General features: G+C 40.6%; 1 protein-coding gene across 1 annotated transcript in view; it reads left to right on the forward strand.

Annotated features, from left to right (window-relative positions):
* The first annotated feature begins 17,852 nt into the window (after positions 1–17,852).
* LRRC27 (leucine rich repeat containing 27) overlaps positions 17,853–20,961 on the forward strand; it is a 61,117-nt gene continuing 58,008 nt past the window's right edge. The window contains exons 1-2 of the mRNA XM_065408735.1: positions 17,853–18,065; positions 18,425–18,555. Of these exons, the coding sequence (XP_065264807.1) occupies positions 17,853–18,065; positions 18,425–18,555 (344 nt within the window). The remainder of the gene's footprint in view (positions 18,066–18,424; positions 18,556–20,961) is intronic.

Consider the following 20,961-nt stretch of genomic DNA (forward strand, 5'->3'; position numbering starts at 1 on the left):
ATTCTGTGGGGGGAAATGTCATTTTGGGGTTCAATCCATGTCTCATTTACTTGCCATTTTTCTCTTTCTCTACGTTGCTTTTTAGGCAACCAGGACTTCAAATGTACTTTGAATTGATTCCATGATTCCCAACCCTTTTTCTACCTCAGTGACCCTCACATTCTTCTCAAAAACATGTTTAGAATGAAACTGTGATCATATTGCAAAAGCTGGCTCATTTTTTCCCCAACAACTTTGTTAGTTCTTTCTCCTGGAAGATTTAAGACTTTCTGCCACCTTCATGGAGCACATTTTCAACAACCATTTTCATCTTACACTTCATTGCAAGACTAATGGGTGCTTTCAGTCTTACAAAGAAAAGCAAACCTTCTAGACAAGAAGTAAGCAATGCTTGTAAGTTTGTTCAGAACCATTCAGAACTCTGGGGAACAATAAACCCTCATTAAAATTATATTATGGGCTCACTCCTGCTCTCAAGAAATCAGCTATACATATGCATGTATGACTCCAGCTCATAAACACAGAGAGATTCAAAGAAGGCTATCAGCCTGTCATGCCAGAATTTCAACTCACAGGGGGCCTGATCTGACTCTTATTTAAGATAATGGGAGTTTTGCTATTGTCTTTAAATGGAGCAGGATCAGATCCCATATGTGTAAGATCTGCCAGCAAAATTATAGAGGTTTTTCTTTCCGCAGAGTGAAATAGACAGTGCTATAAGTGTTACAAATCAGGGCCTCAGTCCTGCACTCTTTACTCAGCCAAAACATCCATAGATTTTCTACTGGGAGTTTTACTTGAACAAGATGTTCCGGGTTGGGCTCCAACCACTATTTTAATTGCTTTATTGGTGCTTTCAGGAAAACAATTCAATCTCTTACCTGGAATAAGATTATCCATGCTCTGAATGGTTGTTGGAGGGGAGAGGGAGATTGTTTTTGTTTTTTCTTTAATTTTGATTTGTAACATGGCATTCTTCGCTCTTTGTACTTCTACCCCAGAAGTAGTGCTGTGCCATGGCAGTGCCATCTTTCAAATCAGATAATTGTCCTGATTACTATGTTATTAATGTGCCATGAGATAAGAGTAGGAGGAACTGAGTTTAGAAGAGTTACTCCAGATTGACACTAATGCAGCTGAGAGCAGAATTTGGCCCATTAACCTTGCCATATTCCAGCTTGATAATTATGTTTTGCTTATCAAAATTCCTGCTGCAGTTTCAAATGGCAAAACAATATTCTGTGCTTCCTGCCCTAAACCATTTGAGAGCATTACTTGGAGAGTAGAGATGTGATTTTTTTTTTTAAAGCTCTATTGAGATATATTGGATTTAGACAGCAATTGGGAGGGACAGAGTAGAAAAATGTCAGATTTTGCTACAGTAACAGTACCACCTAAATAAAGCAGTTGACACTACACTTCAAACTGTTCTGTAGTATTGCTGTTTTCTTTTAGACACAAGGTCCACTTACAGGTGAGTTCTACCACTAACAGGTGACTATATTTCACTAGCAGGTGAAGTGATGCCTATGTACATGTAAAGCACTTTGGGATCAATAGTGTCATATAAAATTATAGTGACTCCCTCTGTGGTCTTGAGCAACTGTTAGGTGCTGATTCTTATTAACCTCTGGTTTTACACCAGTGTAGCTCTATTGACTTCTGTGGAGTTGCTCCTGATTTTTACCCCAGTATAAGTGAGAAGACAATCCAGCCCTCAATCTTTTGCCTCAGTTTTCTCACTTGTCAAACAGAGGCTAGTGAGCTTGATTCTCCACTGTATACAGCTTGTGTGGTCATTTACACCTGTGCAAACTTGATGCAAAATGCATTGATGCGTCAATGCATTCTAATTTATCTCTGTTTTTTGCAGCTTTGTGGCCACATATTGCTCTCAGATCATATATGCAAATATGTCAATTAACTTCAGTGAGACCTGTGCCATGAACCATGACCATATAGATCAGGGGTGGGCAAACTTTTTGGCCCGAGGGCCACAGCGGGGTTGCGAAATGGTTATGGAGGGCCGGGTAGGGAAGGCGGTGCCTCCCCAAACAGCCTGGCCCCCACCCCCTATTTGCCCCCTCCCACTTCCCGCCCCCTGACTGCCCCCCTCAGAACCCCCGACCCATCCAACCCCCCCTGCTCCTTGTCCCCTGACCGCCTCCTCCTGGTACCGCCCCCTATCCAACCCCTCCCCTCCGCTCCCTGTCCCCTGACTGCCCTAACCCCTATCCACATCCCCGCCCCCTGACAGGCCTCCTGGGACTCCCACGCCTATCCACCCCCCCGTCCCCTGACTGCCCCCCCCCCAGAACCTCCGCCCCCTCCAACAGCCTTCTGTTCCCTGTCCCCTGACCGCCACCCGGGACCCCACCCCCTATCCAACCGCCCCCTGCTCCCTGTCCCCTGACTGCCCCCCAGGACCCCCTACCCCTTATCCAGCCCCTCTGCTCCCAGCCCCCTTACCATGCCGCTCAGAGTGGCAGGACTGGCTTATTGGAAAGCCTGGGAGGTGGGCAGGCGCGAGCCACGCGGCCTGGAACAAGCGGTGGGCTAGAGTGCTCCCCCCATGGCAGCGTGGCTGCAGGGGAGGGAGGACAGCAGGCGAGGGGGCCGGGGGTTAGCCTCTCCGACCGAGAGCTCAGGGGCCTGGCAGGATGGTCCCACGGGCTGGATGTGGCCCGCGGGCCATAGTTTGCCCACCTCTGGTATAGATCTTTGTTATCTTGATTGTGGAACAATATTCATTCTTTGTTTCTGTTTCTAAAAACTGCAGATAGGTGCCTTTCCTATGTGCTGGATACCCATGCATAATACTAAAATTTACAACTAGTATAATAATGTAAATGAAACAGCTCAATTGCTCCTCAACTTAAATACCATAAATAACAGTCATATAACAAAGGATAATAAATATATGAAAATGTGTATTATAGTGATTATTATAATCAGAATGGAAGTATGCCTAAAAGCTGCTTAGAATTCTGAGGTGACCTGCCTTCTGGTAGTCTGGTCTCCAGGGAAACTGGAATATACCTTGTTTTTTAAATATAGGAGTTTAAAAACCAGTTGGGAGGAGGGACTCAACTCTGCAGGTCACTTTGAAGACAACTCTGAATATACTGCTCAGAGATGGGTGAGCTGTGCAGGCTTGGTGACTGAATGAGGAGTAGTAGCGTGGCTGAAAGTTATGGTCTCTGGACAGGGCATATGATGGTGAGGGGTCACCTGATCAAATGACATGTGACTGCCTGCAGGACACTCTGTAAAAGAAGGTTCCTAGTGTAGTCTTGGGAATATGAGGGCTGGGGAATGGGTCTGTGGGAAGGTGTTTTATAAGGCAGGAGGCTTAGGGGACAAGCACAAAGAGTTACTTAGCTGGAAGTGTGTGTCCTTTTCCTTCCCAGCTTGCAAGCAGTGTACTCTGTTACTTAATGTTTTATGATATTTTAAGACTCTTGCATCTTCTGTTTATTAATAAAACTGGCCCTGAGGAAAGGAGTGTGTAAATGAACTTGAGAGCGTGGACTTTACTTTGACTACCCCAGCTGGTGAGTCTGCCTAGTGGTTTACAGGCGTAGCCACCCTAAAGTGAAGTCTGTGTCACACACCAGCTTTCCATCTGTTTCATACCATCTAGGCTGTGTCTTGTCAAAAATCCTGGTGACACTGTACAGTCAAAGAGATGACTTGTCACTTGCCTTTCACTTCTCTAAGAGGCATGCCACATGTAACTAAATGCTGTAATCCCTATAGCCAAATTCTGCAATATAGACTGGGCCATATTAATCCCTGTGTATAATTCCACTGATTTAAACTAGGGAAGATTTTGTCTAATTACTCACAAAGGGCCTAGTCCTGCAAACTGCTGAGCAAATCCTTCAAGGTGATGAACATCCTCAACTCACACTGATATTCAAGCACCTTGTAAATCTCTATATAGTACCATCTCTTTTGATTACAGAAGTACTGATTAGTATAAGAGAGTTTGAAGCGAATACTTTGTTTCTTAAGATCAACATGTTACTTAAGCAATTAGACCCTGTAGCTTCAGTTGAAAGTTATTTATTGCTCACATTATATTAGTGTGATAGTAAACTCTTGACCATTTTATGATGTTTGAAGCAGCACAGGATTATCTATTTCACTTAGCTGATGAAAACTACTTCATAACATAAATGCTAATAATATCATAAAACTGCAAAGAACACAAATATTGTAAAACACTCTTCATTTGGGGATAACACCATAAGGATAGCACATTCTGATGTTGTGATTCCCATTAGAAAAACCTATACTGAATATGAATGGATTAGGGAATTATGAAATAAATGTTTAGGGAATTATGAAATAAATCTGCACATTATCTTTTCATGTGCTTTTTGTCCATAGGATAGTTTGCTGAGATAAGCCTAAATTTATTTCAAAGAATCTTTTAAAAGAACATGTAATTCCTTTGATAACATTACTTAAAAGGGGACATTTCCCACTCCATGTTCCTATCATTAGTATGTCTGTAAATAGTGCCAACTCTATTTTAAAAGATGCTAATAGTATTAGCTCTTCTCCAGCTGTTTTCCAGTATTTTTACATCAGCACAGTTAACTAATAATATCTTTCTGTTATGGTCATCTGCAACAATCAGCATAAAAAATTAGCATTTGCCAACAGCTGCCACACATCCTTAAATCTAAGGTCTTGCCTAGGTTGTAAAAAAGTTGGATGGATATTTCAGTGTCTGTGCAGCTCTACTGTTGGTAGCACAGTGGAAAATGTAGTGTAGATGGGGTACATGTATTTTTACCACTGTTATTGAATCCTACTGAATGGTAAAAAAAAGGCTGTGCCCTGTCTACACTACTGCTTACACCATTTTTACCATTGATGGAGCTACACCAGTTGTGAATTACACATTTGACTTTTATTTTTCAGGATACAATACTGGCAAATCTACCATCATGTTTAATTTTACCAGTCCTATAGTTTCCTGTGCTGTGCAAGATTAACTCATGCCTTTAACTTCTTGTTCTTTTCACCAGCCTTTTGTTCTCTTGTGTGTTTGTTTTTTGTTTACATGTCTGTCAACTTTTTTTCTGCTTATAGTTATCTATTTATATAAGTTGTTATCCAAATGTCTCATTAGGAAAGTGAGGACATATGTTACCAGTCTTTAGTCAGACTCATTCTTAAATCCTGCTCATTCATTTTGTTCATTTATTCATTTATATGGAAATCTGTATAAAGCTGGTTTGAGGTAGAGGAGTTTGATTTTTTTTTTTTTTTTTTTTTAGCTAATTTAACTAACTTTGCTTTGGAAATTGGAGAAAAACAATCTTGCCCTATTTGTCCTAAATGAAGAGTTAATTTATTTTTCATAGGAAAGTAAAATTTCTCTGTGAACTAAGCCCTGTAAAACTAGACAGCGAAGCTGGTGGGGAGAGTGGGGAAAGGGAAGATTCTCTTTGAAGTTTGGCTGCCATTGCTTCTCAGATAGTTGGATAAATACTATAGGCCAGAACATATAGTAGAGATCTATGAGAGGAGTCTACTTTATGCAGATCTCTCCTGCCTTGTTTGTTGTGTCAACTGTCTCAGCCAACCACAATGTGCAGATAAGTCAGATATCTCTGCAGACATTCTCTACAGCAGTGAAGAAAATGTAGGGCATTCCAACCCCTCTTTGAGGCATTCCAGAGAGACTCCTGTAAGTCTGGTATAAGGCAAACTCACTGTTTTGAAGGAAACCCCTCAAAACTAAAGTTTGATTCAGTCAAGACAGCTGAGTGCTGGGATCTCAGACCTGCACCCCTGTTCCACCAAGGACTGACTTACTGATGCACTTGGGGTTCAGTGCTTGAAGTCAGTAGTTGAGGCAGGAGGCACTTAGAGCCAGGAGCTCCCTCTTGCCTCTGTCAAAGCCTTTGACTGTGGACAGCTCTGTGTTGAGGCTTCCAGATTTACCCCTCACGCATTCACGTGCTAGAAGCAGAGACTAGGACAGTGAGTCTAGGTATGAATATATGCTCAGTTATCGGGCCTGATCTTCTGCAGGACTGGGAGTCTGGCCTCAGCTCATTACTCAGAATGTAGATTCCTCACTCCAGGCCAAGCCAGGAACCGCCTTCTGACAGCTTAGCTCCTGAGAAGGTAGACATCTGTAGACATGGTGTCTCCAAATTTGTGGTTTATATTCCAGCATCTCAGAACCATTTAGAAGGATTTATAATTCCAAGACCATTTTCTTGCCCTACAAAATCTGCTTGATTACCTCCTTCACCTGTGAGTGTAATTTAAAGAATAACTCAATCCTGGTATGTTTGACAGTTATTTTGAGGTATTATAAACTGGATTACTGTCTCTTCAGACTTTTTTTTTTCTGGTTCCTTTGGGGTTTGAGGCTTTCAATACACCCCCTCCCCCACCCATAAAAATGGCCCTGTGTCAAGTGATGATAACATGGTCTTGACAAAGCTGATGAAATCTTCCTTTATGCCATTAATTTTCTATAAGATTAAGTTTCTTACTTGATAGGTCATTTTCCAGGTGGTTGTGACTTCAGCCCATATAGTAAGTGAGCTTCAAGTCCTGGTAACTTGTTCAATTTACATTCGATTTTACAAGGGTAAGGGAGTCTTCTAGATTCATCCGAAATTCCTCTTCAATGTGGTGTGGCAGTTCTATCCTAATGAGCATATTATCTTATTCTTCTCATGCTTATCCATTCTTCCCATCCTTATCCGGGAGGCCCATCTTCATAGGTCCAATGTCAAAATATCCTTGGAGTTTAATTGGAAGCAAATTAAAGTCCTTAAAAATCCACCTAACTTCTTGCTTTTTTGACACCAGTTCTTTGAGCTGTGCTGTACTAAGACCATGTCTAAATGGATGTCTGATTGCATTTTACATATGCCATGTCAAAGCTCACTTGATTATAGACAAGGCTGCCATCACTGCCTGCTTCAGGGATGTTTTCATCACAGACATCTGCAAAGCAACTGCATACTCTTCTCTCTACACATTCCCAAAACACAATTGCTTGGATTTAGATTCCAGGAGGGAATCCCCTGATTGGACTTTCCATGCTTGAGAACTTTTTTTCCAAGGTAGGAGAAGACAAACCCTCCTGGGTTATCCCTCTGGAGTATCTCTTATCTTCAGGTGGGCAATTTTTTTATGTGGAATCTTCCCTATTTGCTATCTGTCTCGGCAGACCTGAAAATTATTATTATTGTTTTAATGGTAGCATTTGCAATGTACTTGGTACTTTCCAGACATTCAAAATGTCATGCTCCCTGGCTCAGGAATTTCACAGTCTACAGACAGACAGGCAGACAGACAGGTAGGCAGATAGATAAGGTGGGTGGGGCGATATCTTTTATTGGATCAACTTCTGTTGGTGAGAGACACAAGCTTTCAAGCTTACACAGAACTCTTCTTCAGGTCTGGGAAACATACTCAGAGGCCTGGTCCACACTAACCCCCCACTTCGGACTAAGGTACGCAAATTCAGCTACGTTAATAATGTAGCTGAATTCGAAGTACCTTAGTCCGAACTTACCGCGGGTCCAGACGCTGCAGGCAGGCTCCCCCATCGATGCCGCGTACTCCTCTCGCTGAGCTGGAGTACCGGCGTCGACGGCAAGCACTTCCGGGGTCTAGACAAGACGCGATAAATCGATCCCAGAAGATCGATCGCTTACATCCGGACCAGGAAGTAAGTATAGACGTACCCAGAGTGTCAGAATTAAATACAAGGTGGAAGAGACTGTTTAGCGTAAATAGTTAACTCACATTTCAAGGAACCATTCAAGGTGAAGTGGCTAATTACTACCCCTCCGGTCATAGGCGGGAGAAGGCAGCTGGGAGCAGGGCATTGTTAGTGGGTTATTGATTGTTGTAATAAGCCATAAATCCAGTGTCTTTATTCAGTCCATGATTTTTAGTGTCTAGCAAAGTTATGAATTTACGCTCCCAGGCTCATCTTTTGAAGGCGTGCAGGTTTCCTTTGGGGATGAGGATTGATAGGTCAGATGTAGAGTGATTGTTTTGTAAAAAGTGTTCACTCACAGGTGATGGAATGTTTTTGTCTTTTATCATTTTCCTGTGTGAGTTCATTCAAGAGCATAGTGATTGTCTAGTTTCACCCACATAGTTGCTATTGGGGCATTTAGTGCACTGGATGAAGTACACCGCATGTTGTGATAGACATGTTTAGGATCCATGGATCTTGAAAGGTGTGTTGTGGAGGGTGCTGATCACTGTAGCAGTGGATATATGTCTGCAGGTTTTGCATTTGTTCTGGCAGCATCTGGTGCCACTTTGAGTTGGTGTGCTCTGGTCAGTGGGGAGCTAGCTTCTGATGATGAGATTGGAGGGTTGTTTTGAAGGCCAGAGAGGAGGTTCAAGAAAGATTTCTTTCAGGTTGTAGTTTTTTGATACCCTGTAAGGGTTCCACTGGGGTGGTAAATTGACAACAAATTATTTACATAAAAGGTAAAATTTAAAAGCAACTCAGTCACCTGCAAAGTGTGGTGGCCAGCTGGATGTAAGAAGAGTTGTGGAGGGAAATATTAGACACACTTGGCTGCCTTTGCTGCTAAAGCGTAAAATATGGATTTGCTGGAAATCCCCCAACTAGGAAGGGATATGTTTATTGCTTTTTCCTCTATTTTCCCTTCTTCCCTCCTCTCATTTACGTAATAACAGTCTAAATACTCATTATGTAAAAAATGATATTGTGATATCATGTTCATGCTTCATATAGGATTTATGTCTCTGAAAAGATCCAACTGGGTAACTAAAATATGGATTTGAACAATCAGCATGGAAAGTCATGTTGCTATAATATTTTAGAATTATTAAAGGTTGTGGTTCAGTTAATTCAGAAAGCATTCCGGATTCATTTTATGTTCTTGAAATGCATATTGTTTTTATTAAAGGGGTCCTGTCAAGTAGTTTAGACTCCAAAACTATTTTCAGGGGAAGGGGGGTTATTTTATAACAATGTTAATAGAAATATATTTAATATTTTATTAAATTTAAATTAAAACAGCTGTTTGGGGACCTCATTGTTTCTCTGTATGCAGTTCCTCTTACATATGTCTTTATTCTCCTGCCTTCTCTTCTTGTTTCATAAATAGTGTTTATAATTATAATTTAGTCATACAACTTGCTTAAAAATATATATTAAGTGAAAAGGATTTTAAAATACTGCTAATCAGACCTACGATGTGTCTTACACTTAGCAATATCAGCCTAATTAGTACTTTGTGTTTACATTTTTGAAGTAGGGAGGTCTTCAAACTGCTGGGCATTTGTTCTTTACCCTACTTAACCTAGATAAGGAGATTTTGCTTTCATCCCTGTAAGGCAATGAAAGTGAGAATTTGGGCCTATTTAGTCAGGGTTTTCTCCCACCCCTCCTCTTTCACTGGATTTTTTAAACTCCGTATCATTTTTACACACACACACCATACCCACGCATGTGGTACAAGGGTAAGAGGTTTCCCTTCATAAGGTGCAGTTAGGAGGTCAGGGTCAAGTTGAAAGCCATATCCTCTCCTCAGAGACATCAAGCTTGACTTCTAGCATGTTCTCACCACTGACGTAAGACCAAAAGTTTTGTAGTCTTTCCAAACCTATGTCTCCAGCATATCACAAATAGCTATTAATCCTCTCAGCCATACTTCTGGCACCAAATTAATAGTTCTTGAGAAATGAAGACATAAAAACTGCAACACTGAGGAAAAAATGAAGATTAAGGATATTACTTAAGTAACCATTTTTGTTTTCAACTTGCTATTAGTAATCAGTGCTGAGGTGTTACTGTCCATTAACATTCCACTGAAATCAGAACATACCAAATTTCCAAAAATAGGTCCTACTTGGTACAGATCATTCAGAAGGACAGCAAGTGTGTTCTATCTGTGTATACCCAGAAACTTCAGTGCAATCAAATGGCTAAAGAACTGATGATGCTTTGTGGAAAACTTTATAGAACATTCACTTTAGAAATAATTATTCCTGTTCACAATACATTTTCTGTCTTTCCTGTTTTTTATTACTGAAGATATCTGTAAGAAAATAGGACCCTTCTAAGCTCTCATCTTCTCCTGCTGCTTATTCAGCATCTGAAGTCACAATTTTCTTTCTGAGTCATCACAATAATTTCCACAGCAACCAATTGTGAACTTACAGGCAGAGAAGTTTGACTTCAGTTGAGGAAAAAAATAGCAGTGATTCTAGCTCCTCTGAAACAAAACTGCTATTATAATGCAGAGGTCCTTGTGACTAAAAAAGGAAAAAGAGCACAGAACATGTGATGTACAAGTTTAAGCAGTTTTTATATTTTTTAGATTTTACAGCTAAGTATATTAGCTTTCCCAACTTCATGGTGAGGATGGGCAAATAAGATTTATGCATGAGCTAGTAAACTATTAAAAACAGAGGTATATCTGCCTGATTATATTCATGTGCCACTTCCACTGAAGCCAATAGCAACTGCATCTGTATATATGAGGGAAGAATTCCGTCACTAAGGCATAAATGAAGATTATAATAGTTTCCTTTGCAAAGTAAATATCAGATAAAATTATCCACAGTCCACTTTCCACAAAGATGCTGTGTTATAATTAACACAAATGTGTGAGCTTTATGGTGATCCTATTCTATTGTGAAGAGCATGCGATACAAATGCAAGTAGATTCATTCTACAACTATGACTTCAGTGGGCTTTAATTCAGGCCCCAAATCCGTTATCATTAATATTTTCAGGTCAGTTTTTCATTCCGTTACCATGGCAGTCAAATGACTTCCAAGTCAATGTAAGTTGACTAGGTATGGGTAAACTGCTAATTCACTGCAACAAGCACTATTGAAACAAAAACCCACCCCATCTCATTATTCCTGGAATATTAGGAAAGATAAATTTTCCATAGATGTTCCAGAAGCGTCCAATATTTGTTTGTTTTTCTTTTTTGTCTCTCTACGCTATTTTTTTTTCTTTCATATAGCTTTAAATTATTTTCTTTCTCTTCCCAATCCCCAAAAGTACCATCTTTACTTTTTGTTTTATATAAACTCTGCAAGGAAAGTTATAGCTTTTTACAGTGGTGCCAGTAGAAGATATTGAGACACACACAATCATAGAAATGGAGGGCTGGAAGGAACTTCATGAGGTCATTTAGTCCACCCCCTTGCACTGACGCAAAATTAAGTACACTCTAGCCCAGCAGTTCTCAAACTGTGGGTCGTGAGCTCATTTTAATGGGATCACTTGAGCTGGCTTAGATTTGCTGGGGTTCAGGGCCAAAGCCCAAGCCCCACCACCCGGAGCCCAAGCCCCACCGCCCAGGGCCAAAGTCAAAGCCCAAGGGCATCAGCTCCGGGTGGTGGGGCTCAGGTTACAGGCTCCCTGCCTGGGGCTGAAGCCCTTTGGCTTTGGCCCCAGGGCAGTGAGGCTCGGGCTTCGGCTTTGCCCCCCCCACACACACCTGGGATGCTGGGGCTCGGGCAGGCTCGGTCTCCCCTCCTGGGGTCGTGTAGTAACTTTTGTTGTCAGAAGGGAGTCATGGTGCAATGAAGTTTGAGAACCTCAGCTCTAGACCATCCTGGACACTTAGCCCAAAAGTGAATATTATTGGAAGATTTGAGTCAAGACCGTTCAGCCATTTCTTAATTTAATATGTACAATTTTCCATTGGAAAATAATTTCTTAAAAATAACTCAAAGCAACTGAACTTTAAAACTTTTTGCTAGTCTACAATAAGGACTAGTCAATGCATATGTCGGATAAATAATAAGACCAGACATTATTATTAATTATTTTAAAAAATATTTGGGGGATGGGGAATGGCAAACGTATTAGGAAACATTGCTACATTTTACTTTGTGAAATGCTTTATGGCACCATGGTGTTAGACAGTTCTGCTACTCCAGAGTGTTGCTTCTGTGAGTCTAAGCACAGAAGAGGAATCCCTTCCATATAGTTTTTCTCCATCCACTCCCCAGCCTCCTCTTCCCAGTGGGCAAGTGGTTGCTCAACTTACTTAATTCCTGGAGTCATCTTTGGAGACAACTTAAAATGTAACAGTGCTGCAATTTGCCAAAAATGCAGCTACCCCCCTTCTCCACAACAATCAAACCTAGTGTTCAGGGATTTTGGGAGGAGAGGGGGGAATAAATTCAAAATTCTTCATACTTTTTTAATATTCTGAGCAACACACATATAAAGTTGTTTAATTGTCTTGGAATTAAAGGTATTTATGCCATGGTTTTCTGAATATTTTTATTTTATTATTTGTTCTTCATTTGACTTTGATGTAGGTGACCATGAAATCCCAGACAAGGCAAAAATCTGCAAAAAATAACTGAGCAGCAGCCAAAAATGGGTTGTAAAATCATAAACATATGAAAGAATGGCTTGTAGGGGAAGGAAAACAAGATAGACTATGCATAGTACTGTTACCACTTTTTTGACTCAAGCTCTATAATAAAAAAGCCGGTGTATTATAGATTTCATAATTTATTTATTTAAGTGTAAATTCTTCATGCTGATATGAGGTATTGTACCCCAAGTGAGTGTATTACATATATAGATAGATAGATAGATAGATAGATTGTGCATCAGAAAGTTTTGCAAATAATTTGGCTTATGTACTATTACAAAATGTAAAAAGATAAACATATTTTTGAAAGAAATATCTTCTGAAGAAATATTTTATTTTTCTTGAGCCAGTTTGATACAGTATTTGTCAGCAAAAAAAAAATCACGTGCATAATATTGTAAATTCATTGTCCAGCTTTCAAAATTCTTCATACTTTTTGTACAGATGGTACATATGAAATTATCGGGCAGGTTACAGGGCTCTTAGATGTCTGGTTGCATTTCTGGAATTAAATTAGGTTTGTTATGTTGGGGCTTTTTTGCCTATTTATGGCCCCATGACAGATTTCTATCAATCCCTACAAATCCTCTTTAAAGTATATCTTTTATTTCAGATTGACACAATCCCTCACTAAATCTCCAGTGGATTCACTGCAGTTTGATAGAGGAACTATAGGATATTGCTATCTAAACAAGGGCCCAATTGTAGCATAAAAGCAAGGAACTAGAAAAAATTGTGTGTAGTTTTATATACAATATATCATGGTGAAATGACACTTCATTTTTGTGAGTTTAACACAACTCCATAACTTTCCCCCAGAGAGAAAACAATGACTAACATTAAGCCATTCCAAATTAATAAAAAATGTGCAAGACCTGACTTGCCTATCTGGAAAACTCTACCACCACTATGGGTCTAATACTGAAAACATTTAAGCACATGCTTACCCTTAATCATGCAAGTAGATTCACTTAAATCAACAGAACTAAGTACTGAGTAAAATGTTTGCAGGATTGGGACCCAGATCATTATTCTATAGCCTAGTGTGTGAAACTTTTCATGTAATGACTAATTGCATACAAATATTGATTTTTCTTTTAATTATTATTTGCAAGTTTATGAAGGATAAAAACAAATGATTTTCATCAGTGACAGTGGCTTATTTCATGGTGAAATTGTTAACTATATGCTCCAAAAATCCCAGTTAAAAAGGTTCATTGGGAGTCTTCTGATCTGACTCTTGCACCTTGAAGGCTGAGGGGGATTAAGGAGGGGAAAGAGAGGTTAGAGAAGGAGAAGCTGGAGGTAGCGGGGGAGGAAGAATGTTTAAAATAAACAATAGGAAGTTCTTCACACAGTGCAGTCAACCTGTGGAACTCGTTGCCACGGGATGTTGTGAAGGCCAGAAGTATAACTAGGTTCAAAAAAGAATTAGATAAATTAATGGAGAATAGCGCCAACAATTGCCATTAGTCATGATGGTCAAGAATGCAACCCTATGCTCTGGGTGTCCCTAAACCTCTGACTGCCAAAAGCTGGGACTGGATGACAGGGGATGGATCACTCATTAATTGCCCTGTTCTGTTCATTCCCAATGAAGCATCTGGCACTGGCTGCTGTCAGAAGACAGGATGCTGGGCTAGATGGACTATTGGGCTGATCCAGTATGGCTGTGCTTATAAGGCTGAGGTTTGTAGGGCTCAGGGAGGTGAATGAAAGGTCTGTGGGGCAAAGACTGGAGGTGTGGCTGTGGAGGGTCTGTATGGGGGGAAAGGAGAATTAAAAGTCTGCAGAAAGGATCGGGGGTGGCTGTGCAGGGTTTGGGTGCAGGGCCGCCCAGAGGATTCAGGGGGCCTGGGGCAAAGCAATTTGGGGGGCTCCTTCCATTAAAAAAAGTTGCAATACTATAGAATACTATATTCTCATGGGGGCCCCTGTGGGGCCCGGGGCAAATTGCCCCACTTCACACACACCCCCGGCGGCCCTGTTTGGGTGGGGGGAGAGGGTTTGTGGGGCACAGGGAGGGCTGGGGTGGCTGTGTGGGATTTGTGAGGGTGCAGGAAGGGTGGGGTCTGGGTGGAGGGGGGATTTGTGGGGCACAGGGAGGGCTGAGGGGGCTGTGTGGGATTTGTGAGGGTGCAAGTAGGGTGGGGTCTGGGTGGAGGTGGGATTTGTGGGGCACAGGGAGGGCTGGGGTGGCTGTGTGGGGTTTGTGAGGGTGCAGGGAGGGTGGGGTCTGGGTGGAGGGGGGATTTGTGGGGCACAGGGAGGTTGGGGTGGCTGTGTGGGGTCTGGGGGAGGGGTGGATTTGTGGGGTTTGGGCAGGGGAGGTGGTTTGTGGGGCACGCGGGGAGGGTTGGCGGTGGCTGTGCGGGCTTTGGATGGGGAGGAGGGTTGTGGGGGGTGGGATGCGAGTCCCCATTGTGCGCCTGAGCCCAGCTCCGGGGCCCTAGGCCGGTGGTAGCCGCTTGGCTGTTGCTATGGAGACTGCGACGGCCGCCCGGGCCTGTTTGTTGCACTTGGGTCCCGGCACAAAGAAGGAGCGAGGGAGCCGGGACCGCTCGCAGCCGGGGGCGGCGGCAGGTAAGAGCTCCCCGGGCTGGAATCGGGGGGGGGGGCGCTCTGGGGAGAAGGGGACAGGTAGATGCTCTGCGGGGTGAGGGGAGCTGGCGGGGGAGGAGCCTGCTGGTGGGGAATCTGCCCCACTCCTCCGATGGGGAGCCTGCAGGGCCGTTTGGTGGCTTGCAGCCCTGTTGCAGTCATGCCGGTAAGGTGCCCCCCTGCCCCCCCCCCTGCCCCCCCCCATACCTCTCCCCAGCCCCGGATCTTCTGTAGGGCGAACAAAGTCTCCTGGGACGCTGTGCTGCCTGTCCCCCAAAATAATGTCAGGCCAACGAAACATCCCTGAGGAATTTGTTTGGCGACTTCTGCTTCCCAAGGTGATGCTATTTATAGGGTGACACTTGTGTCCCTATGCGAGTGGGTCTGCCCTGCAGCGGGTAATTTAAAAGGTGGGAACCCAAGGAGCAAACCAGTCCTAATGGGGCAAATCCTGGCCCTGAATTGAAGGGGAGACTCCTTACTGGCTGGGGCTGAGTTCAGGGTCACAGTTTAACAAATGAAGTATTAAAACCTCAGAGGTAATATTGTCTTGGTGTTGGTCAGCTTAAACTGCCACAGTGTCAGGCTTTTTGTGAATTTAAAGGCCAATATGGCTTATAACTCTCTGGTCCTGATTCTTGTTTGGTCTCACTTTACACCAGTTTTACAGCTGTGTGCTTCTGCTGACTCCAGTGGAGTTAGTCCTGCTTTTTACCAGTGTGAGAGGAGAATACGTTCATCTGTGTTTCTGTGCCTGTATTTGGAGTAAGGAGTAAATGAGCTATTAAATTTCATCGCAAAATCCTTCATTACAAGAAATGGAAACTTTCAGATGAATCTGTGAGTGAGGCTTGTGGCATTTCTAGGTAAGGGGCATTATAATTGTTATCTTGCCTTTTTCATATTTTTTTTCTAAGGAGCGGAAGTTGGAAAAAAGTTAAACAGTTCAGATACGTAGGCCTCAGTCCTTAAAACATGTACATGCTTAGCTAATTTCCTTTCAATGGGACTACTCAAATCAATAAAGTTAAACGCATACGTGTTTTGCAGGATCTGGTTTTTGGTTTGTATTGTTGTAATTGTCAGTTAGTATTGCATTACAACTACATACAAGCAACTTTGCAATGGCAATAAGAATGCATAAACAAAATAACAAACAAGCAAACAAAATAAGAAATGGGAGATGATGTAATATTGCCACAGACATTTGTGGAACAGGAGAGGCACAAAGAAAAGCTTTGAGATTTTTTTTAAGCTTGTTTGTTTTTCTTTAAATCAAAACACTCAACTTTGAGGCTACATAATGTTGTAAACAAATGTTCTAAATGATAAATTGTTAACAATTATAAAAATCCCAGGAATTTATGCATGAATATTTAAAACCTGTTTTAGGCAAACAAAATTATTTAAATTACCCTAAACCAAACTGCAGTGTATAATGTAACTGTGGCTTCAGGAAAAAAATACAGAAACAATTTTATCACAAAAATGTTGTTAAAGTTGTTCTCATAAAATAATTCTATTATTACCAACATGTAATGTCAGTTCTCTACAAAGAACTGTATATACACAGAGTTAAGTTGTATCCCTTTGCTGGACTTTTACTATAGGGTCAACCCAGCTCTCATTGTTTTGGGTTCTTATTTTGATGCCATCACTATAGTATATGAGCACTTCCCTGTCATTTAAAGCATTATTATCATCCCCACCCCTGACACAGACCCTGTGAGGTAGGGAAGTATTATTATCCCTATTTTACAGTTGAGGAACTAAGGCACAGACTTAGGACAGATTTTCAAAGGTGCTTAGGTGCCTAAAGATGCAGATAGGCGCTAATGGGATTTTCAAAAGGAGGGACCTAACCTCGCTAGGCACTTTTGAAAATTCCAGTAGGTGTCTATCTGCCTTTTTTGGTGGCTGAACACCTTTGAAAAATTGCCGAAGTGACTTGCCCAAGGTCACAGAGGACTTCTGTGACAGACCAGAGAATTGTACCCTAGTCTACTAAGTCTCAGGCTAGCACTCTAGTCACTGGATCATGTTTCTCCTTTTAAACTCAACAGGATTGGATCAGGCCTTGTATAGCCACAGATTTTTAAAGAAGTTAAAGAGAAATACTTAAGATGTTCCTGCAGTTAGACATAGGATGTTGGAAACAATTTTATATAACATCACATTGCACTTATATAATATTTTTTCATTCACGGCCCTTGAAGATCTGTACAAAGATGAGTGAGCATTATTATTCCCAATTTACAGATGAGGTAATTTAAGCAGAGAAGTCCACTGAGTTCTGGGTCTATTTGAGATGGACTAGGAAGTACCCTCCACCACCTAAAAGAGAAAAATAGGTGCACTTCAGGCATTTAGGGATTTTGAGCACCCTATAATGCTTATGGCTTTGTGGTAGTTAGAACTAGTAAGAAAGGGAGAAGTGGGTGTTGGCAGAGGGAGGAGGGAAAGTTGGAGGGGACAGAGGGCACTGGGAAACAGCTACTATATACTTACTAAGGTGCATTGGAGGAGATGGAGATCATGTGGCGCATGAGAAATGTGAACACATTCAAAATATAAGGAAAGGTATGGGAGAAGGATATAAGGGGTGCAGCTATGAGAGAGGCATGAACCCAATGCTTTTTTCCTTTGTTACCTTTAAATGTATGTAAAAATATAGAATAATTTCATTATTTTCTGATCTTCTAAAGTATCACATAGCACTAGTGAGGATGTGGGAAATAAATATCACAAAAAAGAAACCTGTCTTATGTGAGTTCTTTATTATTATTATTTGTTCTCAGCTTATTACTTACCTTCAGATGATCAGTTTGCATTATGGGGTCAGTATTTTAGGTTTGCTAACAAATGGATGAAAGCTTTTCTGAAGAGTCTTGTGGTGGTGGTGATTACTTAGAGAATGAAGATCAGAAAAGGAGACACCTATCTGGTTCCAGTTCATCAAAAGATATTAGGAAGACAGTTGAAGATACACTGTCTACTCCTTCAAATTCTCTAGATTTGAGTAGGAAAAAACTTCAGCATCTTACTGAGGAAATATACAAATTACCCAACCTTAAAGTGAGTAAATTGCTGTGAGTAACTCTATTAATTACACACTTGACTTAAATTTTGTAGGCACCAATTAAGGGCCCAGTAGTGCTCTCATTAGAGTTAGTGGAAAATCTACAGATTCTTAGCTATGATTCTTTCCCCTCTGCTTTCTAAAAACTAGTACTTAATTAAATAAATGATTTATTTGTGTAATTTATATAACTGATTGTACCAATCATCTCCTTCATGGTTTTATGAAAATGTAATTTTTAGAATAGTTTATAGTTCAGTTTACTGGGGTTTTCACAGTAATGATCTTCATGCTAAGGGAACAGGCATTCTACTTTAATTCTGGTTTTAAAACATATTTATTTTTTCTACATTAGCATTTGCATCTGGAAGGAAATGCTTTAGCCATAATTCCTAAGGATTTATTTCAGCAGCTGCCAAATCTTGTTTGGCTGGATCTCCGGTATAACAAAATTAAAACTCTTCCCCCTGGAATTGGATGTCACAAGTAAGGCATTTATTGTATTGATAATATAACAAAAAATTATTCTTCCTCTATTTGTCTCTAATGTAATTTTCTTATTCTCAGACTTTTATGCAGGTTATTTCTATATTGACGTCAGAACTGAAGAACAGTAAGCAAGAATTATATTTAATAACGCTCAGCTAAATGAGCAAGTACAACTAACTAGTGCAGTAGATTAGTGCACAAATACTTTTACCTCCCGAGGCGTATGGCTTGATTCCCCTTTCATTTCAATTTTACACCATTTTAATTCCATTGACTTCCATTGAGTTTGGTTTACGCTGCTGTGAGGAGGAGGAAATTGAGAGATAAACCAAACTCATAGTTTCAAATCCTAACTTGGGTCATGTGAAAATGGATTAGCAATCAAATAAACTAAGTAAATCATGGTGAGACATAAGAGTACTGTGGAGCAGGGACACAAAAATAAACCTGACAGCTAGATACTGAAATGAATGATGATTACAGTGGCAGGAAGTCATGAGTGCAGTGAGAAGACCATTGTAGTAGTTCCATGTATGAGATAACTAGTGTGATACCTTGTCACTTGCTGAGGTATTAGTGGTGGAAAAGGCCAAAGACCACCGTTTTGGCAATATTAAACCAATGAAATTGGCATGAACAAAAAACTAAATTCATCTCTGTATTAAAAGAAATATTGGGCTAAATAAGAGTTTGCTTATTATGGTCAAAAAGGAATCCTAGCTTCCACACTGTAGTTATTGGGGAAGAGGCAACTTCTGAAAATAGTGAGATGGAGAATTTTCCAAAGGGAAAATACAGTTTCATGGCTTTTTTATTTAAACAAGATGCTTAATGGTATTTTAACATAATTTATTGTATGTGATTTGTATAGCATTATATCATCAATTTATGATCAGAAAAATGAGTCGATTAATCTGAAAATTGTCAAGTTTTGTACCTTTTTAAAATTATAACTTTTTTAAAAAGAAGACAGGATTAATAGTATTTTCTGTCATGTAAATTTGCCATGCATCAGTGTACACATCTCTGTTTGAGTCTTGAGATTAGTAAACTCTCTGTATGTGCATGTATCTTCATATAAGTAATATATCACTCACTAGTGCTAACTTTTTGAAAACTCCCAGCATAAAACATTCAGAGATATTACTGTGCATTCCACTGCATTAGTAGAGTTTCATTTAATCCTTACCCCATATTATAGTAGAATTTGTTGTAATTATTGTTGCTGATCGGTGCCAGAGTACACCAAACCTTTAGGGTGTCAGTAGAGTGCCAGATGTACCATGACATGGAGGCAAGCACTGTAGGGGCTTCAGCAGATAGTCCTGGCAGGTCACAATAACCACTGAGACACATGGTTAAGGGAAAGGTTATTTTACTGGAAACTTGCAAAGATTCCCATTTCCCATTACATTTTCTCTGTGATTTACAAAGATGGCTTTAAAGTTTGCTTTCACAATTTTTGCTGCTTTTTTTTCTCATTTTTCAAGAATATCAGGCTTTGACTTACTATTTTTGTTGGACGATTATTTATTGGAGGTTATTTGGATGACATGAATAGTGAAGTCACATGAGACTGTAATCTCAGCTGTTGCTCTGTGTGCCCCAATTGAGAGGAGAGGGTATGCTGAGTGGATCCAGTAAGTGAAACTCTGTCTTTGGGAAGAGTAGCTGCAGGAAAGGCCACTGTAGGAGCAGGAGGAAAGATTTTATCCTTCACTAACCCTTTGGGCTTCCCATGCTCACAGTCCATTTATTCAGGGCTATGTGCAGTAGCTAGTGTTTGAGATTAAGAAATAATACAGCACTTTAGAAAGAATAAATACAATGAAACAGCTGCATACCGTAGCTTTTAGATTATCATACTGAATGACTTAAAAAAACTGGTAAAATTTAAAGCAAGTATGACAGTTTCTCATATTACTTTGTATGTTGCATATGTCAGTGAGGCAGATCAGTCACTGAAAGGTAATGGTTTAGAGGGAGATAATATTGCATGTAGTATGAACAATAAAGGGGAGGATTAAAAATTATAATGATTTCAATTTATAAATATTAACACCAAGCAGTTCATTTACTACCATTTCACTAAAAATCTGTGGTGACCAAAACCAATTTTAGATTTAGTTTTTAGTTTTCACAGTGTAAAACCTAATAAATTCATCAACACTTTACAGATGTATTCAGCCCTTCCATTGGGTTCAGGATCTTCTCAACTCACAAAATCTGGCCTTATGTTGTGAGGGAAGTTCAATTTTTTTCATCTCACAAGGAGCAGAGAACCTCAGAAATCAATGAAACAAAGTATAAACCAAAAGTTATACTAATTATCCTTGTGACCATGCGTCACAAAACCAGGCCTTATAGTAAATCCTTAAGACTTGGCAGCCCTTTTAATTTCAA

Source organism: Emys orbicularis, chromosome 7 (genome assembly GCF_028017835.1).
Source record: "Emys orbicularis isolate rEmyOrb1 chromosome 7, rEmyOrb1.hap1, whole genome shotgun sequence".
NCBI lineage: Eukaryota > Metazoa > Chordata > Testudines > Emydidae > Emys > Emys orbicularis.